Source organism: Echinops telfairi, unplaced genomic scaffold, assembly GCF_000313985.2.
Source record: "Echinops telfairi isolate 266 unplaced genomic scaffold, ASM31398v2 ScPeMD7_2;HRSCAF=8, whole genome shotgun sequence".
Lineage (NCBI taxonomy): Eukaryota > Metazoa > Chordata > Mammalia > Afrosoricida > Tenrecidae > Echinops > Echinops telfairi.
Window position 1 is genome coordinate 34,014,991 of NW_022103898.1, and position 23,029 is coordinate 34,038,019.

At 45.3% G+C, this 23,029-nt stretch overlaps 1 protein-coding gene across 1 annotated transcript in view; it reads right to left on the minus strand.

Moving 5' to 3' along the window:
• The window catches only part of PLXNC1 (plexin C1), a 207,800-nt gene that overhangs the window by 121,287 nt on the left and 63,484 nt on the right, over nt 1-23,029 (minus strand). The window contains exon 6 of the mRNA XM_045291393.1: nt 10,764-10,878. Within this exon, the coding sequence (XP_045147328.1) occupies nt 10,764-10,878 (115 nt within the window). The remainder of the gene's footprint in view (nt 1-10,763; nt 10,879-23,029) is intronic.

Consider the following 23,029-nt stretch of genomic DNA (forward strand, 5'->3'; position numbering starts at 1 on the left):
TAAATCTTCCCTTCCAAAGGCAGGATTTAAATTGTTTCCTCTGATCCATGGTTTCTTTTAGAGCATGTACCTTAATTTCCAAGCTGTAACAATACATCTGTCATACCTTTCATTTTTACTTTCATTATTAGATCACTGTTAAAGAAGGTAGTCTGTGAAATCTTCTACTTTAAAAATAAGTTTAGGTGCTTTTTATTTGTGTCTGTGGTTGGTTATTTGGGGTGGGGGTGGGGGGCAGGGACAAAAGAAGAAACCGTTAGCATATGCTCAAAGCAGTCTCTTCCCAAATGAATCATTCTAAAGGGCCAGGCAGTTAGTTCTCCTTATGAAAAGAAAGTGTAAAGAAATTAATAATGTCAATGGTGGACCCCTTGTGCATCAGATACATGAAAAGGGTGAGGTGGGAAGGTGGGCTATGAATTAGGAAGCTAGGCAGAAGCAACAAAGCCCACATGGAAGAAGCACACCAGCCTGTGCGATCACGAGGTGTCGAAGGGATCAGGTATCAGGCATCATCAGAACAAAAAATCTTACCATAGCGAATGAGGGGGGTATTGTGGAGTGGAGACCAAAGCCCATTTGTAGGCCACTGGAGATTCCCTTGCAGAGGGGTCTCGGGGAGGAGATGAGCCAGACAGGGTGCGATGTAGCAATGAGGAGAAATACAACTTTCCTCTAGTTCCTAAATGCTTCCTGCCCCGCCCCACCCCCACCCCCCACTATCATGATCCGAATTCTACCTTGCAAGTCTGGCTAGACCAGAGGGTATACACTGGTACAGATAGGAACTGGAAACACAGAGAATCCAGGGTGGATGATCCCTTCAGGACCAGTGGTGTGAGTGGCGATACTGGGAGGGTAGAGGGAGAGTGGGTTGGAAAGGGGGAACCGATTACAAGGATCTACATGTGACCTCCTCCCTGGGGGGCGGACAACAGAAAAGTGGGTGAAGGGAGATGTTGGACAGGGCAAGACATGACAAAATAATAATTTATAAATTATCAAGGGTTCATGAGAGAGGTGGGAGAGGGGAAGGAGGGGAAAAAACGAGGACCTGATGCCGGGGGCTTAAGTGGAGAGCAGATGTTTTGAGAATGATGAGGGCAATGAATGTACAAATGTGCTTTACACAATTGATGTATGTACGGATTGTGATAAGAGTTGTATGAACCCCTAATAAGACAATTTAAAAAAAATGATGAGCAGATACCAAGGGCTCCAGGAAAGGGGAAAAAAGAGAATTAGGGAGCTAGGATTAGAACCAGAGGCAACCGTAGCATCCACTATGCAGAGCTCAAGTCCCCGATGCCCTGGGGAATTGGATTTCTGTTGTACTCTGGCCTGTGCCCAAACTTCCTATCACTCAACAGTCCACTTTATCCTAGCTCTCTAATCAGCGTGCTACATCTATTCTAGTCCTCGAGGGTCGCCCCCCAATTTTCCGTTTTGTAAACCCAACAACTGGGCCACAGAATCATGCTGGAGAGGAAGGCAGATTCTTTCAGTCCAACGTCAACGGGGCTATAATCCAACCTTGCCAAGGAAGCCTGAGCATGACAATGAACCCCGAGTTTGTCCTACTACTCATCGTCAACACAGATTTGTACTCTCATCTATGTGTACATCTTCATCCTAGCATTTATATCTACGCCACACGTCTTAGTACATAGTTATATCACATACTGTTGTGCATACGAATATATCTGGAATGTTTTCATCGTTCCAACACTGTAACAGAAATACTAGAAATATTTTATAAAATTCCATTTCCACCGCTTTTTAAAACTGTTCACATTTCCTTCCAGTCATCACATACGGAATTTGTATATAACTATAATGATTATATTTACTTATTCCATTAGTATTTATTGAGTTCATAACATTGCCCAAATACCAAACAGGATACTCAATACATAGCCATTCAATTACAGCCCTTGCCTTCAAAGAGGTTAGAGACCAATGGAAGTATGGAAAACTCCACTTAACTAACACTGGAGGGCCACCCAGTACTTCAGAAGGAGATGACGGAAGCCTGGGCCAAGGTGGTAACTGGAATGGAAAGAACTGGACACACTCAACACCTCGCAGAGGTAGCATGACCATGTTTGGAAATGGGGGGTGAAGATATGGAGGAGTTGGGTGAGCAAATATATGGGCGGAGGCACCATCTATTGAAACAAGATATACTGAGGGAAAGGACAGATTTTGGGTGGGAAAGTCAGGATTTTCAATTCTGGATGTGTTAGCTCAAGATACCTGCATGATAATCTAGAGAACATATCAAATTGGATTTGAGCCTGGGTTGGAAATAAGCAGCTATATGGGTATACAGATTATAGATACAAAAGCCATGAGAGTGGATACAATTGTCGATGGACAAATTATAGAGTGAGATGAGAGAAAGAACTCAAACTAGGCCTTCCATAACTCCAAAACTCAAGGAGAGAAGGGAAGATGAGAAATGGCCAAAGAAAAGGAGAGTATGGAGAGGGTACCTCATAGAAGGCACTAGAAAGAAGGGTTTTAAGACTGCTGCCAAATTGGCCAAGGAAGATGAGGATTTTATAGTGTTTACTCCACAGCAAACCATCTCAGGGGAATAGTGGGGTAGAACTCCGGCTAGCGTTGATCTGAAACAAGAGACAACAGGTTTGTCGGCAGCAGGGGGAGGAGAGGGTAGCCGCGGAGTTGTTTGCAAGAGTCTTTCTGTTCCACTTCAGCTTTGTAAATCCACCATGGGAATCCTCACCAAAAAGAGGGCTCTCTTTTGAACTAAGAAAGCAGGATAGAGAGGAAGTGAAATCACAAGGGTCAAATGGGATAGTGGGAAAATTTAGCTGTCAATTAACAAGCAGTGTCCAATGGGCCAAAGAACTTGCTACACAGCATTTCCTTACTTTGACACGCCTTGTTTGGGTTGGCTGTGGTCAAACAGTTTGGTTATTTCCAGGTTTCTAGTGAATTCGGCCACATCAAGGATCATGAAGATGGTGCAGCCAACGTTTTGCTCTCTTATATATAAAGTTGCTATGAGTCAGCGCCAGCTATTAACAATATAATTCTACAAATGTTACTGCAAGAGCATCTTCAAAGTTAGGGTTTTAAAATGCTTTTTTCCAAGTTACTTTCTCAAAATACATTTTTTAAAGCCTAGATTTAGTGCTTTAAGCAGAATGAATATAATTATGACTTTTGAAACATATTACCAAATTACTTCCCCAATAGGTTGTGCTAATTGACATCACCAACGCTAGGCGTTAGTGTAGCTTATTATCGCTTTATTTATTTGATAACTAGGAATTTCAACAAATTTCCATATTTATGTGTGTTACCCAAACCTCCTCTTGTGAGGTTTTGCCTACTTACGGTTTGGTGCCTTGCTGTTTTTCCTTCTAATTTATGCTACTGTATTATCCTGCTTGTCATTAATATTTTATCTGTTTCAAACAGTCTCTTGGAGCGTGTGCTTTAATGATCTCCTCTTTATTGTTTAGATTGTTTAACAAAGTCGATATGAGAATCTTTTTCTTTTGTTATTACATGTACTACTTCAGGTCAAAGAAACTTACCAGGATTCCAAATTATCTGATGTTCATTTTCATTTTGTTAGTTTTTCACTGAGTTAGATGTTCATATGTAATTATTTAATTCACCTAAAGTATATTTTTATCCTTAAGATAAATATGAAATGAATTATGTTTTCATATTGTAAGACAGTTACTGCAATATTTTTATGAGATAATTATTTTGCTTCTTCTTTTACATCTGATATTTTAAATGTTCACAATGACCTCAGCTTTCTGTCTTGTTTCATTTATCTATACCTATTCTTATCTTTGAATAAGAGTCATGGACTGAGATATAGTTGTTTTACATACATATATGTACTTAAATATATGTTCACAGTCAGAGGGGAATAGCCTAGCTTACATAAAATTGGCTTCCCCTCACAATATATTTTGGATATTCTTAAAAAGTTCAGGTTATTCCAGATGATTTTGACATCCATTTAAAGAAATAGCCTTTCAAACTTTTACTTCAGATTACATCAATCGAGAAGACAAGATTTGGGAAGAAAAGTTTACCGCTTGTTTTATTTGACAAATCACAATGCTATTGACATTTGCGCCTATTAATGAAATATCCCATCAAGAGACTTAGTATTTGTTGAGATATACTCAAGATGATTTTAGTTGTACCTTTTAATAAAGTTCCGCGTGTGGGATTTTGTTTTCATTTTTATTTGCTTTTATTTTGAATTGATACGCTTTGACTATCATGAATTACAAATGGCTGTAATAGATCATGCATGTGGTGACCCTACAGGACAGAGTAGAACTGCTCCCTGGAGTTTCCAACCCTTAGGAGAGGAGAGCTTCTCATCTTTCTCCCACGGAGAAAGGGCGGACCTTCTGTGAGTGACCCACCCAGGCTCCACCAGGGCTCCAGAGTCCACAGGGTGGCAGTGGGGTTGGCTTGGTTTTGCTTTGATTTTAATACCTAAATACTTTTAGAAAGGAAGCTGAAGACGGCCCTTGCAAGGCAGCATCACTCTCTTTTGGCGGCTGTCCCCCCCGCTGTCTCTCTTAGCAAAATGTTTCAAAGGTTACGTATCTCGCTCTCCCAGGGAGACAGACCTGAGCACTTCTGTATTGTTCAAGGGAATCTTTTAAAACGGAGGGGCACTGCTGTCTTCATTTGCCATGGCAAGGTTATTGATATCTGAGTATATCTACGGAGCATTGAGCTCTTAACTTTTAGTAATTCGAACAGTTTTTAATGAGAACGTTGTTTTTTTTCCGGATACCTAGTCACTGAAGATTAGCAAATAAAGATATTTTTTGTCTCTTCAACTGAAATCATTATTCTTATTGCTTGTTTCTTGTCCTACACTGGGTAGAACATTAAAAACAAATGTCAGTTTTATCAGTCAATTTTATCATAATTAAAATAAGGAATTCCTTATTTTAATTCTGATTTGTTATAATAATGTATCCCTTGTCTCTTCCTTGGGAAGCCTGCTGATTGTAAGGAATACTTTTGTTCCCATTCATTTTCTGTTTTTATTAGTATAAATTATTATTACTGAATAACAACATCGCAAGACGTGTATGAAAGCATGCATGGGAACTCCAAAAAGGCCTTGGAAAATGAAGCTAAAAGATGAAATAATTTTCCCACAAAGTTTTTTAAATCCTCTAGCTTATAGTATTACATAAAGCAAAAACTGGATGACACCCACCCTTCTGTCAGTCTAAGTAAGGATTTCTTTTTTCCCATGTTTTAACTTGTCTCTGCCTTTTCTCTCTACCACATCAGTCATTGACGCCCGGCTCCACCAGAGGAGCCCTTGTTTATCATCTTTCCATGGAAAATGAAGTTGGCTGCTCACTGAAAGGCTGGAGTCTGTCGGGACGCATCTTGGAAGAAAGGCCATCTACTTCTGAAAGATTGGCCATTGAAAACCTTCCGGAGAACTGGTCTACTCGGACGCTTCGATGGGCACCATGAGTCAGACATCTCAACGGGGACTAGTTAGCAAGTTACTGGAACGGTACTAGGTATCTGATGGGCAGTGAGTGAGTTCCATTTCAACTGAATTGACAGATGGAATTGGGGGAAAATACAGACAGCTCTCTTTGTAGGACAGAGTCAGATATTATTTACACAGAACTTGAACTTTCATGTTAAGTCTAAGACAGCCATATAGGTGGAAATATTCTGTTTTGTTTTAAATCACTTTATTAGGGGCTTTTACAGCTCTTATTACAATCCATACATCCTTCCATTGTGTCAAGCACATTTGTACATATGTATGTTGCCATCATCATTTTCAAAACATTTTCTTTCTGCTCGATATCAGCTCCTCATTTTCTCCCCTCCCCCTCCCTCTCTCATAAACCCTTAATAATGTATACATATTTTTACCCCATGTCTTACACTGACTGCTGTCTCCCTTCACCCAGTTTTCTGTTGTCCATCCCCCTAGGAAGGGGTTATATGTAGATCATTGTGATTGGTTCCCTCTTTCTCCTCCCATCTTCTCCTTACCCTCCTGGCATCCCTATTCTCATTATTGGTCCTGAGGGGTTTATCCGTCCTGGATTCCCTGTGTTTCCAGCTCTGATCTGTACCAGTGTACATGCTCTGGTCTAGCCAGATTTGTAAGGTAGAATTGAGGTTATGATAATGGAGGGTGGGAGCACAGGGGAGGAAGCATTAAAGAACTAGAGGAAAGTTGTATGTTTCCTTGGTGCTATCCTGCACCTGACTGGCTCATCTCTTCCTTGTGACCCTTCTTTAAGGGAATGTCCAATTGTCTACAGATGGGCTTTGGGTCTCCACTCCGTGCCCACCCCCCCACCATTCACATTGGTAGGATTTTTTGTTCTGGGTCTTTGATGCCTGATACCTGCCAGATGTCTTATCAACATAATTAAAATGACCCATCTGAAGGTGGTCTCAGAGAAGAGCTTTAATCAATGACTACATTTGTCTCTCTTTATTCTTTAGTGTGATGGTGAGTTAAAAAAAGGCAACGTGATGGGTTGTTTGGGAAAGACTGTAGGAGAATTAGGGTGAACAATGAGACCCAGGGCGATGAAGAAATCATTAGTGGCTGTTTAAGTGGTAAACATTTTTTGGAAAGTTTCATAATAGATATCATACTTAGTAAAATAGAAGGTTCACACAAAAGAGGACAACCATCAGTTAGATGGATTGACATAGTGACCGCAATGGGCCCAAACACAGGAACTATCATGAGGATGTGGTAGAACCAGCAGTATTTTGTTCTGTTATACAGATTCACTATATGTCAGAAGAAACTTGATAGGCACCTAATAAAAACAGAATAGAAATAAATCGTGCTTAATTTATGGGGGTAATAGAGTTTCAGGGACAGAACGCTTGCCTTTCAAGAGAGAGCCAGAAAGACCAAAGAAGAACAGATGCACTTGAATTACGGTGTTAACCAGGAATACTGCCACTGCCACAGCCACAGCCTGCCAGGAAACGCACCATGTGTCTTGGAAGAGGTGCCGCCAGAATGCTCTGGGGAAACTCTGCGTCATGTGTTTTGAACAAGATATCAGGCAGGCCCAGTGTTTGGAGAAGGACATCATGCTTGCTAAAGTGGTGGGTCAGCGAAAATGAGAAAGGGCCTCATTGAGATGGATTGACATGGTGGCTGAAACAATGGGATCAAACAAGGAAACCATTCTAAGGATGCCATTGGACCAGGTGGTATTTCCTTCTGCTGTACACAGAGTTGCAATGAGTCAGAACCAATTCACCTGTACCTAACAACAACAACAACATCAACAACAAATGTGAGAGAGACGGCTGAATTCCCAGCCAGTGCACTTCCTAAGCAGCTATCACCCCATCTGTCAGTGGAGGGCTGTGTGTTATGATATGAACAGGTTTCAGCAGAGCTCCCAGACTAAGAAGGACTAGTAGTCTGGCAGTCTACTTCCAACAATCAGTCAATGGAAACCCTACGGATCACAATGGTCCGATCTTCCACCAAATATGGACCAGGCAGAGTTTCAGTCTCTGGGGCATGGGGTCACCATGAGTTGGAGGCCAACTCCATGGTCACCAACAAAGCTAATGAACCCATCGGTAGTTGAACAACTTGCATAAACAGCATTTTTAATTTCATGATCAAGTTCCTCTCCCCCTCCCCCCACCATGATTAGCTGAAGAATTACTCCTAAAATCTTAAAAGGATCAAAACCCAAACCAACCAACCACCACAAATTTGCATAGGCTCAAGCCACTGTGCAGAGTGCTCTCTTATATTGGAGGGTGGAGAAATGGTCACTCATTCTCTATTAGCATGCAAGCACCAATTTTCAGACTGATAGGAGCAATGAAAGCTAGGCCACGCCTCTGCTTTGCCGCCTAAGCCTCTTTCTCCCCAAACCGGTTTGCTGTTGATTCAGAGTTGGTAGATACAGGGCTTTAGAGATCTCCCTGCTGCTCCCCCACCCCAGCCACTCCCCCACCCCCACCCCAGGGAGTCCACAGCAACAACAGCCCAAATAACTTTAAATTGGTGAGTTCTGATCAGTTATGACTTAAAAACTTGATTCTTTTATTATTTATCACTCATTAAATTCTCTGGCTCCCCTTTATTAAATGTTAAATCATCCTAAGTGGTATGCTTCTTGCTTTTTGAAATGGCAAAGTGTTAAGGGGAAAAGAGAAAGTGGCCCATTTCCTTGTTAATGTGGCATTCAAATAAAACCCAGCCAGCTCAACAGGCGGGTCAGCTGGCTACTGATGGGGATCTGTACGCGTATTCATAAGACAAGAGCCATCATCAGGGAGAAAGTGTCTCTTTACAGCACTGGGCTGCCCAAGCAGGAGCTCCACTTGCCTGTATGGCCTGGCTGATGAGGGTCTCAGAAAATGCTTGAATAGGCTCATTGCTCCTTTTTCTCATCCAATGACAAGGCTGCTGTGCTACCAATGGAGGTGCCAATGACAATGCAGGTGCCCCACTGGCTTTCCAAATGACCCCAACTACAATAGTCACTGGCTGCGTTTCTTCTCTACCAATATAACTTGAAGTCTGGTTTATCGAAGAGTTGACGAGAGAAGCACAAATGAATTAGGAGACCAGGAAAAAGAAAAAAATTTTTAACACAACCTTTTGCCATTGAGTCAGTTCTAGCTTCTGGTGACCCATGTGTGTCAGGGTAGACCTGTGCTCCCTAGGCTGGCAATGGCTGAGCTTCGAAAAGGAGGCCACTGACCTTTTTTCAAGGCACTTCTGAGCGAGCTTGCACTCTCTCACTTTCCGTTAGCAGCCAAGGGCATGAACCATTTGTACCACTTAGGGCATTGTCAGGGTGAGGAGTCTCCAACACTCTGACAGGTCCTCAGGAGCGACATTGTGATTGCGGAAAATGTTAAAGACAAACAGACAGACAGCGGGGCACGGGGGCTCGTCATCTCATGTCAGGACCGAGAGAGAGAGAATGCAGTTTCCCGTGGGTAGATAGAGCGGGGCTTACAGATCTTTCATAAGGCATGCACATCATACATCTAACATAGTACAGAGTCGATGGGGGATAATTCATAAGAAGGTAACATAATAAACCACCAATGAAGTGAGTCATTGTCTTGACCTAGCGCTAGTTGACCTCAAACACCTCTGAGCCCTCCCCAGGGGTAGCTATCTCTGGTCATTATCAGCAAGTGATATCAAAACAGAGTTTGCTACATTTTACAGTGGGTTGGCTACAGAACCTGAATGCTCTTATCTACAGATAATCTCTAGGCATTGTGAAGTAGCCAGATTCATCTTATATGGTAGTTCCTGTATGACAGTTCTTTTATTGGGGGTGGGGTGGGGTTATTGGAGGGACTGTGTTCAGTCATGAGACTATATTTAGATTTATTTATATCTCATAACCGTCAGAGTCTTCTCCCACCAGTCAACTCTCCAGACCCATAACTCGGAGCATGGGTGCCTTAGCTGTATGACATTCTCATCCAGTCCCTCAGTTTACCACAGGGCAGCAGGGCTAGAGGAAGGCTTGATAACAATATGCAGATGACACAACCTTATTTGCTGAAAGTGAGGAAGACTCGAAGCACTTGCTGATGAAGATCAAGGATTGCAGCCTTTGGTATGGATTACAACTTAATATAATGATCAAAATTCTCACAGCTGGACCAGTTGGCAACACTATGATGAATGGTGAAAAGATTGACGTTGTCAAGGATTTCGTCTGGCTCGGATCCACCGTCAATGCTCATGGAAACGGCCGTCAAGAGATCACAAGATGAGCTGTCTCGGGTTAATCTGCCATACAAGACCTCTTTAAAGTCTTGAAAAGCAGGGACGCTACTTTGAGGACAAAGGTACACCTGACCCAAGCCATGGTATTTTCAATGGCCTCCTAGGCGTGTGAAAGTTGGACACTGAGTAAGGAAGACCAGAGAAGAATGGACGCGTCTGAGTTATGGTGCTGGCAAAGAATGTGACAGTGCCCCGGACTGGCAAAGGAACCAGCAAATCTGTCTCGGAAGAAGAGCAGCCAGAATGCTCCTTAGAGGCAAAGATGGCAAGACGTCATCTCACATACATGTTGTCAGGCGAGACCAGTTCCTCAAAAAGGACATCATGCTTGGTAAAGTTGACGGGCTGTGAAAAAGAGGAAGACCCTCGACAATACGGGCTGACACAGTGGCTGTAACAATGGGTTCAAACATAAGCACAATTGTAAGGACAGGGCAGAGCCAGGTGATGTGTCCTTCTGTTGTACATCTGGTCGCTGTGAGGCAGAATCAACTTGAGGGCACCTAACGCCTTGACCACGTAGGGCCTCCCACATGAGGAAAAAGAGACATAAAACAAAACAAAATGATACAGCTATGCCAGACTTAAGGAATCTTGTTGACTAAATCTGAATTTAAAAAAAAATATATATATGACATTAAAAATCCATCTTAGCTTTAAATTCAAAGATCAACAGTCATCTTTAACACCATCAGATAAGCAACTCTGGGAGGGCAGGCCCACGATGCGTTGTTTGCATTGCAAGATCCCCAGCACCTTGTAGAATGCCTGGTACCTGGTAGGCAGGCAGTAGTTATTGGCTAAATAAAAACACCCCTGTAACTGAGCTGATTTGGTGGTAAACAGATACTTCACACCCAGAAGTAAGTAAACAAGTAAGTTAGTGTCAGATGGTCAAAACGAAATAATAGATTAGAGACTCATAAAATATACTCATCCCACTGACCTCCATTTTACTTTTTCGAATCATCTGAATTTTAGGGCACTGTTCAGCTCCAAATGACATATCCATCCAGTTTCCTGAGTTATTGGAATGTCCACAATCTCCTTGAAAAGTGCACCTACAGAGAAGACAAAACAGCACCCCTGAACATGTTAAAACATTCTTATACTTGGCTTCAGTGCAAAGTGCCAGGTTCTATATAGCGGATTATTGATTTTGAGCGAGAATAGGAACATGATGTTAAAACCATGAAAAGCAACACACAAAAAATCCAGCAGAGCATTTCCCCGTCATGTCGAAGAGCAGAGAACAAATGTAGACAACATGTTGAACTTAGACTCCTGAGCCATCTCTCAAGATGACAACCAAATACATCCAAATCACAGCGTCTTAGAGATTCTGAAGTAAAGGGCTTCCTTCTGGAAAAATCTAGCAAAGAACTGGAAAAGATCTGCATATCGCAGACGTTTCAGGTTTGCGATTCCATCTCAGAATAACCGCTTACAACACAATTGTTTACACCAATCAAAGAGCTACTATGCTGTGCTTTCAGCAGGATGATTAAATAAAAATACTTCAAGGGCACAGTCTGCCCCCAAATTTGATAAGACATTCTGTAGCCATCTGCTACCTCACATTTATTTAGACCGCCACCAAATTATGTCAACAGATAAGGGTGAAACACTTTCCAGGGACATGTTCGCAAGTCAGGGAGGACAGAGGATGCCCCCAACAAGTCTCAAATGGTGGCCAGGGCCAGGCCCTTGGAGAGCGAGTTCAGGAATAGAGTGAGATCGCTGGCTTGCTTGGTAGTAGTCATGCCAGGTCACTGGCTTGAGAACCCCTGCCTCACCAGACGGGTCCTCCACCCAACAAGAGCTGCAGTGAAACTCCACAATCGTTTTCCTGTCAGGACTCTGGAGACATTCTGGAGTAGTCTCCAAAAAGTACCAAGCATCTCGGCTTGGGGGTGGGGGAGAACCAGTGGCCAGAGATGTTTTAAAGGCAACTGAAAAGGCTTGACTCATGAAATTGAAAACACAACCAGATGAGGACCACGATCCGATGTGGGGACTCCCTGAGGGGATGTGAGAGGCCTGAACTCTGGGTCCACACCGTGCATTCAACTTCACAGGGGTTTTCCTTTCTCCTTCCTCTGATCTCTCACTTCAAAGAAAAGAAAGAAAGAAAGAAAAATAAGTCTGAAGAATGCAGGGCCCCATTGGTCTTTGAGGTCTGGGCTCATTTAAAGATTGGCGAAAACAGAACAGGAAGCCAGCGAGTTTCATTTGCCATCACCCCTTCCATCTACTTGAGGCTGTCACCACAGGCTGGCATTTTGGGGAACTCTGCTGTGGCTGCATTCCCTGACACCTGTGTCTGTTCCTTTTCCAACAGACTCACCAGGAGGATATTGTCACCGGCAATTCTCTAAAGCCATAAATTCATCTGACCCTTGATGGCTAGCTCGTCCGTCACGGACATTCGGTTCAAATTAAACCGCCTCTCAATGTCAGGGAGGATTTGCAACGGCGGGACAGGGCTGCTGGCTGGAAAAGACAGAGGAACGAGGCTGCTTCCTTATTTTGTATCTGAGACAGATTAGGACTTTGTCAAAATTCTACCTGCCACTCATGGGCCCTGTGGTTTGGTATAAGCACTGCCTCTATTAGAAGAAAAGAAAAAAAAAAATCCAGTTCAACCGAGACTGGAGGACAAATATTTTCGTAGGCTCTAACGCTGCCTGGGAGTCAGGGCCTAAGGCTGCCAAAAAAACAAGTGTAAACTATTTCATACAAATAGTGCTACAATTTGCCAATTTGTAGTCAGAAAACAGTAGCACCGCCGAGTAATCACTCCCTTTCCTGAACTCCTATAGCATTTCTTGTCGCAGCCACACATTTTGGTATTTAATCATATGCTGCCTTGAATTACAACTTAACTGTTTCCTACGTCTCTGTCATTTCTCCCCAAGTAAGCTAGAAGCTCCTCCGAGGGAGAGAACGCCTTTAATATTTCTTCAGTAAATCCCTCAGTGTCTGGCAGCACGATATGCAAATAGCAGGGTTTCAGTAAACATTTTTGAGTGGGATGGATGGAAGATGAAATCTCTATAGGTCCTTTCTGTTGGGTAAGTTTTCTTGCTAGGGTTATCTCCTCGGGACTGATGTCTGATTGCACCTGCTAGTACAGAGTCCAGGGTGGTACAAACAGTTAAGCGCTCAATGGCTAGTTAAGTGCTGACCAGTGAGGTGTCAAGTGGGTTGTTCAAACCACGCACAGGCCCCCTCGAAAACTACGTCTAGGGATCTACTTCCCAAAGGTCCCAGGTGGGAAACCCCAGCCGTGCAGCTCTCTGGGCTGGGGTCACCATGACTTGGAATCCCCAGAGCGGTGACAGACCTGATAGTAAAGAGGCTATTTTTAACATCAGCTGAAAGTTGGGGTCTGAGCCAGAGAAGGATCACATTAGAAGTTGAGTTTTTCAGTTAATCTTCTGGGCGGGGGATTGGGGATAGAGTGGGGGAGTGGAGTGGGGAGAGAAAAGAAAAATAAACCCACCCACCCCCGAATCTTTCATATCTTATTTTGCGTCAGGTCAAATGAAACCTATTCATGCTCAGGAACTAAATATAAATTCCTTGTTCTATAAAACACCTCTGAATTTCTGGACTATGCCTTGCTTCTCACTAGTAAAAAATTAAAAATAAATAAATAAAAACCCATAAACCATGGCACCAAGTATGTATAACCAGATGGCCAACCAACAACAGTATCTTATTACTTCTCAAATATTGCAGATTATAAAATCTTCATGACAGCTCACTGCCCACACACTCACATCTCTTAAAGATGAGGAAAACATCGTATAGCTCCCACATTTGAGCAAACAATTCAAGCTAGATTGAAACGATTCGTTGGAAAGCTACGGCTCTCCTCTTTGGGCATCGAGGGAGGCATCAGTCCAGAATGCTGACGTCAGGGCCCCAGTGAAAGTCGGGCGTGGCGGAGGTGACGGTGCTGAATCTGAAGTGGGGCATCTTCAGGCTGGTTTCTTTTATTTATGTATTTATTAATAGTTTTATTAGGGGCTCATACAACTCTTATCACAACCCATACATACATCAATTGTGTAAAGCATATTTGTACATCCATTGCCCTCATCATTCTCAAAACATTTGCTCTCCACTTAAGCCCCTGGCATCAGGTCTTCTTTTTTTCCCCTCCCTCCCTGCTCCCCCCTCCCTCATGAGCCCTTGATAATTTATAAATTATTATTTTGTCATATCTTGCCCTGTCCGACGTCTCCCAATTCTACCTTACAAGTCCGGCTAGACCAGAGGGTGTACACTGGTATAGATAGGAGCAGGCTGGTTTCTTAACTGGCTGCATGTCAAATTTCTTCAGGCCACAGAGAAGAGGAAAATTGAGTCGGGATGGGAATAAGTGCATTCTGGAGAAAATGGCAGTGATGCGTTCGCTTTCCCTACATTGTGTTAATCCTCCTGCCTCATCCTCCTGTGGGGTTTGTCAATTGTTCTAGTTCTCAGTTCCAGTTGATCACATGCTCACGAGATACGGCTGATACCTATTCGTAAATTAGAACCTGCTCAAATGCAAAGAAAATTGCCCGAAGGAAAACAAAACAAAACAAAAAAAACCTCACAGCCACAAATAAAAATTCAAAGATTTAATGGAAACAAAAATCTTTCCTTAGGTGAAAATACCGTGTGTGGAAACAGGTGGCTGAGACGATTGCAGAGGCTTGTCCTTGTTCCCGATCAGTTTGCCATAATGAGTCCAATGTAGCCACTCAACTAACTGCCCTCCTCCTCTCTCCTCCTGCCCTACACCACCTACCCCACCAGTCACACCCCAGAAGGGCATTCCAAACCCACCTCAGCCACAACTCACCAACAGAGAGTTCCACAGACCTGTTTCCACGTTGGCTCTGTAAAATTCAGATGGCATTTCCCCCCAGCAGGTTTCTGTCCCTGGCTTTCGTGGAAACCTAGGTCACCCCTAACATACCTGGAGCATGTCTTCACTTCCCACTGGCATACATGGGACCGTGGCTCAGCGCCAGGCTCTGCCTGAGGGTTTATAGTGGGGCCTTGACCTTTAGTCCCCACGACCACCCAGAGGTAGGAAGCACATCCTGTTCTGTAGAGGATGAGACAGCAGGGCCCGGAGAAGGATAAGATGCCGCCGTGCAGCTGGTAAATGGCAGAAGTCTGGCTTCAGAGTTGAGTGTCCGATGGGCCCTAGCCATCATTTAACAGGGTGGTTAAATGCAAAGGCATTCGGGGTTCCTCTGGTCTTCCTGGGGTCTCAAAGAGATTGGAAGGTGGGACTGGGCCAGGATAAGGGGAACAGGCATAAGGGCCCCAAGAGCACGGAGGACAGAAGGTAAAATAGTCTCTAGGATGCAAAGGGTAGCAAGGATTTGGAAAGGAAACAAACAAGGGGAATCTGAGAGGTGTCCAGTTCTCATCTATTGCTGCTCACTGGCCTGCTAACCTCAAGGTCAGCAGTTCGAAAGCAGCAGCTGGTCCTCATGGAAACTGCCAGGGCTAGTTCTACTCTGCCCTCTAGGGTTACTATCAGTCAGAATCGAGCCAATTGCAGTGAGGTTTTTGAAACTGAGAGTTGAGATTCCTCCCTGACACCCACCTTACAAATTTATGGCAGTCCAAAAGTTTGCTGGCAAACCATCTGCTTGTAATATGGGAAGCGTCTCCCCCCCCCCCCATAAATCATGTTATAAAAGGTGATTGCGTTTCCAGGTTACCTCATGAAATCTATTTAGCTATAATGTAACTCTGATACCATATATTTGCAATAAGGGAGAGTAGCAGGAACAATGAAATTGCAGCCATTTGCATGATAGCAGTTTTTCCTCTTCTTGACTTATTTGTGTTTCTGCTCAGCTGGTAGTCTGGGAACAGTGCCCAGCTGAATCGACTTTTAAATTTATTATTACAGTATTATATTTATACAGTATTCCTATTTTTTTAAATGGACATGGTCTAAATTATTAATTGTTCTTATGCCAACCGAAAGAACAGGGAGACCAACCTCAGAAAAGAAACTCAAGTTTCCAGGCAGTGAAATAAACGCCCGGGGGCTGGGCTGGAGACCTTGAGGATCTGACTCGATTAGACTCGAGTCGCTCAGTAAGAATTTACCACTTACTCAACCTTGAAATAGAAACTCTGAACTCAGAAAGGTAGCTTCTACTTCCTGCCACTCGAATTTCATCAGCATCCTCTAATCTAATTGTTCACAAAGAACAGACAGTCCCTGAAGGAATCTGATAACTAAATATCGGGTAATTGGCTTCAATGTGGGGGTTAGTGTGACCTATACTCAAGATGCTATGCTGATATAATATCAGAAAACTTTTCACAGGGAAGCAATCCCACCTCTCTGGTGAGGAACAGGAGACTGCGTACATGCTGAGAGAGGGTTTTGCCCCAAGAGCATACCAAGGTCTTCGGCAACTCATAAAGGGACCAGAGACAGATGTCTGAATGTGTGGGAAAGGAGAGGAGCCCAGAGAAGGGGCCAGGTGGCCTCCAACATCAGGGGACTTTCGTAACAACTGCCCATCCATGAGATAAAGGAAGCGAACTCTACTGAATAGACAATAGGAAGTTACACTGGCAAACTGAACTTCCAATCAAAGGCCCACAGAATCAGGGGAGGGCAAAACGCCAGACCAAAATAACTTGCTGGGAAAGCAGAAACATTGGATCTTCATCACTGGAGTGGAGAGTCACTCAACATGCTGGGATTATGCTAAGAAGAGACAATTTGGAAGTTGGATTCTCTTTGCTTGATTTTTAAGCTAAAACACTTAACGTGCCAGGCAGTGTTCTTCCACATGATTTAATCCGGTTCTTCCTCACAGCAAGGCTATGAAATAGGTACAATCACTGTTTGAACCTTACAAAGGGAGGAAACTGAGGCACGGAAGGCTCCTACTGCATTCCTGAGGTCTAGCGGTTAGTAACTCCCCGGAGGAGCTGAGCTCTGGCAGCAGGCTGTCTGGCTTTACAGCTCTGTGGGCTTTAGCCCTTAGATTGCCTCTCCCCCGCGGTCACCTCCCTCCCGGCATCTCTGATCCTGCCACTCCCGACTCAAGCTTTAATAACTCTCACTTCATCTACACCAACTCCTCTGCCTACAAAGTCTTTTCAAGACCTGGACCCTACAACACACATTTCCAGGCTTATCTGTGTCCCCCATACTCTGTGATCTAGCTCTTGGCTTCCTTTCCAAACAGGTGGATACATCCATCCCTACAACTCGACTGTCAGCGCCTATAATCCCACATCCCTGATGTGTACAGAGAGCCTGCTAGAGGGCAAGCATTTCAGAAACACTTGTGATGCACATACACCAGGCTGTTCCTACTGCCCAGGGTGCCCTACGACCGTTAGCACATGATGCAAGGGTAGACCTTTTACAAGGGCTGATTCCATGACGTCTGCTCAGTCTCCAGAGAAACATGGTCCCCCTTCTTTCTTGGGGGCTCCATTGCAACGTGCACACATCTCTCTGACGAGACATTAAGTCCCAGGGGAGAAAGCCCATTCCATTCACCTTGCCACCTCTAAGGCTTAGCGCTGTACCTGGTATTCATTCTACAGAGAGCCCACCGTGCGCACCAAACACTGCTCCAGGCCCCGGGGAGACATCGATGGACAAGCCAGTGTTACGGTTCCTCTCTTCAAACATTCCAGAGAGGCCCGCGAAGTCAAACCAAACAAGTAGACAATCATTCAAAATAATTGTTACACTGAGATAAGTCTTCTGCAGAAATCAAAAGCCCAGGACGGCGAGATCCACTTTAGTGAGACCCGCTGGTCAAGCACATTTCCTCTTTGAACTCAAGGACACGCAGGATCTCACCATGTCAAGATCTGTGGGCAGCGCATTCCAGGCAGAGGGAACAGCATGAGCGAAGACCTGAGAGCATGGCTAGAACGTAGCGAAGGAAGGGAAGGGTGGGCCGGCCACTTACAAGTGGTGCAACCTGTGGGGTCTCTCTGTGTCTTAGTCCTCCATTGTCAAGATTATAGATTATCATAACGTTCATAAAGTGGTTATGACAATGAACTTCTACTGAGAGTGTTTCTGATAAGACCTCCATACATAATAGTGGTGGCTATTATACTTATCAGTACGCCTTTAAACGGAAAGGTGCATTCTGGCAATAACCTGGAGGACCTGGACCAAACAGCTGCACAATGGTAGGGACAGACCAGGCTTTCAGCAGTAAAGTGAAGCAGCCTGCCCCTTTGCATGACACACACACACACACACACACACACATCCCAGGTCAACACCCAGCGGGCCCTTTCAATCTGAGACAGACGAGCTTCTCTGCAGCTTCTTAAATACAACCCTCCTTCCCACCCAAGACTGAAGGGTTCTTTGAGGTCTCCGTACACCTTGAGCACCAGCTTCCAACTGGCTTTCCACGGTGCATTGAAATGATTTGTTCGGTGCCTGCTTCCCACATGAACCTAGGAGCTTCTCCGGGGCAGAACTCATTCATCTTGGCTTCCCCAGGGCCTACTACGGGCCCTGGCCCACGGCTGGGCTTCAACAAAAGCTAACCGAATTGAATTAAGAATTAAATTTTAAAGTGACTTAAATTCTGGTCTATGTCTCCATGATACCAATGTCAGTTGTTTCATTGATTTTCGTTCCCTGGGTTGGCTGGCGGTAACCGGCGGGGTGGAAAACCAGCCTTTGTCTTGAGACGTGGAGAGAGTTCACACTGCAGATGGAAACGCTCCCACCAAAGGGACTTGTGGCCCTCACCCAGGGTGGCTCTTTCGTGGGGGATGCCTGGACCAGAAGTTGGCGTCTTTATTTCCAAATGCAAAACCTAAGCCAAAGAACTCGGGGGAGGTTTTATGTGGGGTTATTGTTCTTTGTTTAACAGGTAGCACCAGAGGAAAAATAGGAAAAGGATGTCTCTTGAGTCAGAAAGGATCCAACACACATCCTCTGTCATCGGGGACACTCTCCTTCATCTTTCTGGGCCTCCACGCCCCTCTAGTAAACGGGCGGCAATGACATGGGCCCGGTCCCCGGGGGAGTGATGTGAAGACGCACGCATGGCAGAGGAGCAATGGTGTGCTCTCAATACGATGACGATACAGAACAGGCGTGTCGTGTTCCGAGCGGAATATCAGCAAAGCAAGCAGCAGAGGCTGGGAAGAAGGCTCTCCCAGAAGATCTGGACGTTGGGTCTGGATGTTGAGGAGCTGCTGGGCACAGGGCACTTATACCAGGTCACCAAGACAAGTGAAAACACTTGAGGAATTTTAAAAAAGCCAATCAATACACACTTACGAAAAGTGCACTCCAGCAGAGATAAGGTCACTCCAAAAAAAAAAAATCTATTCCATTAAAACATGTATTTACTAAAAGGGGTGTTCCTAATGGTGCTTGTTCAAAGCCAGAGAGCATCACTGAAAGAGAGGGTGCTGATAAGCGCTTTGGATGCCGAGGCCTGAGGACCCCAGTTCCGGGCTCTACCAAATGAAACCTGGCTTCGTAGCCAGGTGGGCCTTCACCTGCGACCACTCTTGCCAAATGTCTGGGATACCAAGGCTGTGCCCTGAATATTTTTATCCCCTTTCCACCTTCTGCTTTGAGAAAAGTTGGATTTCTTCACAGCTCCCCCAAACAGCTGTTAAAGGAGAAGAAGAGCTGGGGGGAGGGGGCCACCCAAGACCCTTCTTCAACTTCAGAAGGTTCCCAAACCCTCCCAGCCTTCTCGCTAACTGGTCCAGTCCCTGCCCGGGTAATTCAATCATACCCTAAGGCCCAAATAACAAAATCCTCTCGGCTCCCCACCGCGTCCACCCCACCGACAGTTGTCCTACTTGCTTCAACACAATTAGCTGGCACAATGGGGTCTTCACACAGGAAGGAGGGGCACCTCCAAATCCCATTATTATCATTACCGCTGTCATTAGAGGCCCACTGGACCGGAAAGGAGCATCGCTGCACAGGGACACTGAGATCTGCCCTCGCTCAAACTCGAGATCTGCACACAGACAAAGCCCAGGATGGGAGGACAAGGACCAGAGCAGCGTTACAATGGCCTTCTGACCCCAATTGCCCATCCTGGCCACTCAGAGTCTAGGAGGAGAGGCAGCTTCAAAGGTCACCATGTCCCTCAGGTCTCAGACACCTGGGGGAGGCCTTCCATGACCACCCTATTTAAAAAGGTAGCACCACCACCACCACCATCACTCCCCCAGTGCTGCTCTGGTTCTGCTTTCTTCATAACATCGATAACTCTCCATGGCCTTAGAGCAGCGGTTCTCGACCTTCCTCATGTCGCGATCCTTTAATGCAGTTCCTCATGTGGTGGTGACCCCCCAAACATAAATTATTTTCACTGCTACTTCATCACTGTCATTTTGCTACTGTTGTGAATCGGGCGACCCCTGTGAAAGGGTTGTTCGACTTTCAAAGGGGTCATGACCCACAGGTTGAGGACCGCTGCCTTTGAGATTTTTTTTGCATTATCCCTCACTTGAATGACACAGATTTTCGACTGTCTGTTCACTGCCCAGAGTCCTGGGGGTGTAATGGTTATGAGTTGGGCTGTGATCTGAGTGGTCCACAGTTCAAAACCACCAGCAGCTTCTCAGGAGAAAGACCGGGCTTTCTACTCCCGTACACAGTTACAGTCTCAGAAACCCACAGGGGGTAAGGGGATCGCTGTGAGTCAGCATTGACTTGATGGCCGTGAGCTTGGTTAGGTTTTCGTGTTTACCACCGGGGCTCAGAACTGGGTCGGCTGCATACCTTGGCTGCCCTTAGTTGCCGAGGACTTGGTCCTATGTCAGCCCTATGATCAGGGGTTAACCAGATCTTTGTGATATGGTTTTCACTGGCTGATTGCCAGAAGTAGATCACCAGGCCTTTCTTCCTATTCTCCTTTGGCCTGAAAGCACCGCTGGACCCATTTCAGTATCATCTCAACATGCAAGGCTCCACTGACAGGCATGAGGGACATAGGACAGAAAGCGACCCCAAGTCTTCCACATGGGAGGCAGAGTTTCTACTAGTGAGCCAATGCGTGTCCTCATAAGAGCTACTAGATCACCAATAAATAAGTGATGCACAAGCCGATCAATACTTAAGCTTTTAAGGTAGCAATTTCTATAAGTCAGGCCGACCTGAGTTCCATCGCCTTTTTGAAGATTATGAGTCACCCACAAAGGGTCCATTTGGGCCACGTGCTCCAGGCTCTCTTCCTTTCCTCCCATCTCCCTGCGAGATAATGTCTCCTTCCAGTTTCTCCTCCCTGTCACGGGAGAGGGGCACCATGGAAGGGAAAGGTACTGGCTTGGGAGTAAGGGCTAAGCCTAGATCTGAATCCTGACTCAACTACTTACTGTGCTACCTGTGGCAGACAGAGTAACGTTCCCCCCCGAAGATGTTCACATCTTAATCCTCAGGACCTATGAACAGGCTAGCTTGCAAGGCAAATGGGACTTCTCGGGTTTGATTAAGTTAAAGCTCTTGAGATGGGGAGATGATCCTGGATTATCCAGCTAGGCCCACTGTCATCCTAAGGGTCCTTTTAAGTGAAAGAAGAACACGCATCAGTGCCAGGGAGGGAGATGTGACAATGGAAACAGGAGTCGGAGTCAAAGGGATTGGGAGAGGTGACGCTTTGGGCTTTGAGGCTGGAGGAAGGGGTCATGAACCAAGGATGGCGGGCAAGAAGCTGGGGAAGGCAAGAAGCAAAGCACACAAAGCCCCGCACAATGGATTCTCCCACCGAGCCTCCGGGAACACACAGTCTGATGTTCAATTGGGGAAACCCATTTCAGACGGCAGACTTCCAGGATTATAAGATGGTCAGTTTATGTTGCTTTAAGCCACAGTGTTTGTGGGAATTTATCAGAGCAGAGTGGCGATAGGAGTGTAACGGACCACCTGAACCTGTCGTCTTCTCAATGAAGTTGAGACTGCTATTATTGTGACTCCACAGGGTCCCAGGAGGACCAGTGGAAACGGCATGGAACGTGCAGGGCATCGTGTCTGGAGTGTAGTGAGCGTGTTCCTATCCATCTGTGCAGACTTTGTGCTTCAGCCTGGCCTGGGGTTAAGGTAGGCTTCCAGGGGGGAAGGCTAGACCTATGCTCAGAAGGGCGAGTGGACACACACTGCTGGATTCTTCTGTTGGAAATCTCTAAGGAGCCTGCATATTGTCCCTGCCCCACCCCCAACACACACACACACACACACACAGTGCAATGCGTTGGTAAATCTGCCACACAAGACCTCTTTCAAGTGTTAAAAGAGCAACGACATATTTTTGAGGACTAAGGTGCACATACCCAAGCCATGGTATTTTCAATTCCCTCATATGCATGTGAAATTTGGACCTTGACTAAAGCAGACGGAAGAAGAACCTTTGTGTTTGAATTATGGTGCTGGTGAAGAATACTGAGAGTACCATGGACCATCAAAAGGACCAACACATCTGTCTTGGAGGAAGGACAGCCAGAACGCCCCGAGAAGCCAGGATGGTGAGACTCTGTCTCCTGTCCTGCGGACATGCTGTCAGGAGAGACCAGACCCTAGAGAAAGGCATCAAGCTCCATACAGCAGAGGAGCAGAGAAACAGAGGAAGTCCTTAAGGAGATTGATTGACACAGGGGCTGTAACACTGGGCTCCGGTATAAGAACGATTATGAGGCTGGTGCAGGACCGGGCGTGTTTCATTCGGTTGGACACAGGGTCGCAGCAAGTGAGAACAACAACAACGACAACAACAACAGTGTAGAGCACCCTGAGCAGCTAAGGCTTGGGGAGAATGAGGCTAGGGGTCACGGTTCCCCAGGGAGCGTCTTGGTAAGGGCTTGGGGAATTCATAGGCCTGGGTCTCCGTAGGGTTAGCACTGGCTCTGAGGAGTTTGAGTTTGGTGTCTCCCTTGCGGAGAAGGAGAAGGCAAAGGCCTGGGACATGTCCGTAAACAAACCATTTAACTCTTGGTGCTTAATTGTCACTCTGGTTCACTGGGGACAGTCTGTCCAGTTGTATTAGTCTGGATGCTTTTGAGAAACAAATCCACAGAAACTCATGTATAAGAGAGAGTTTTATATAAAGGTTAAGTGCACATCGAGAAAACATCCCAACCCAGTGCTGCCCAAGCCCACAAGTCCAACATTAACCCATATGTCCAACACCAATCCACCAAAGTCCTCCTCCATCTCAC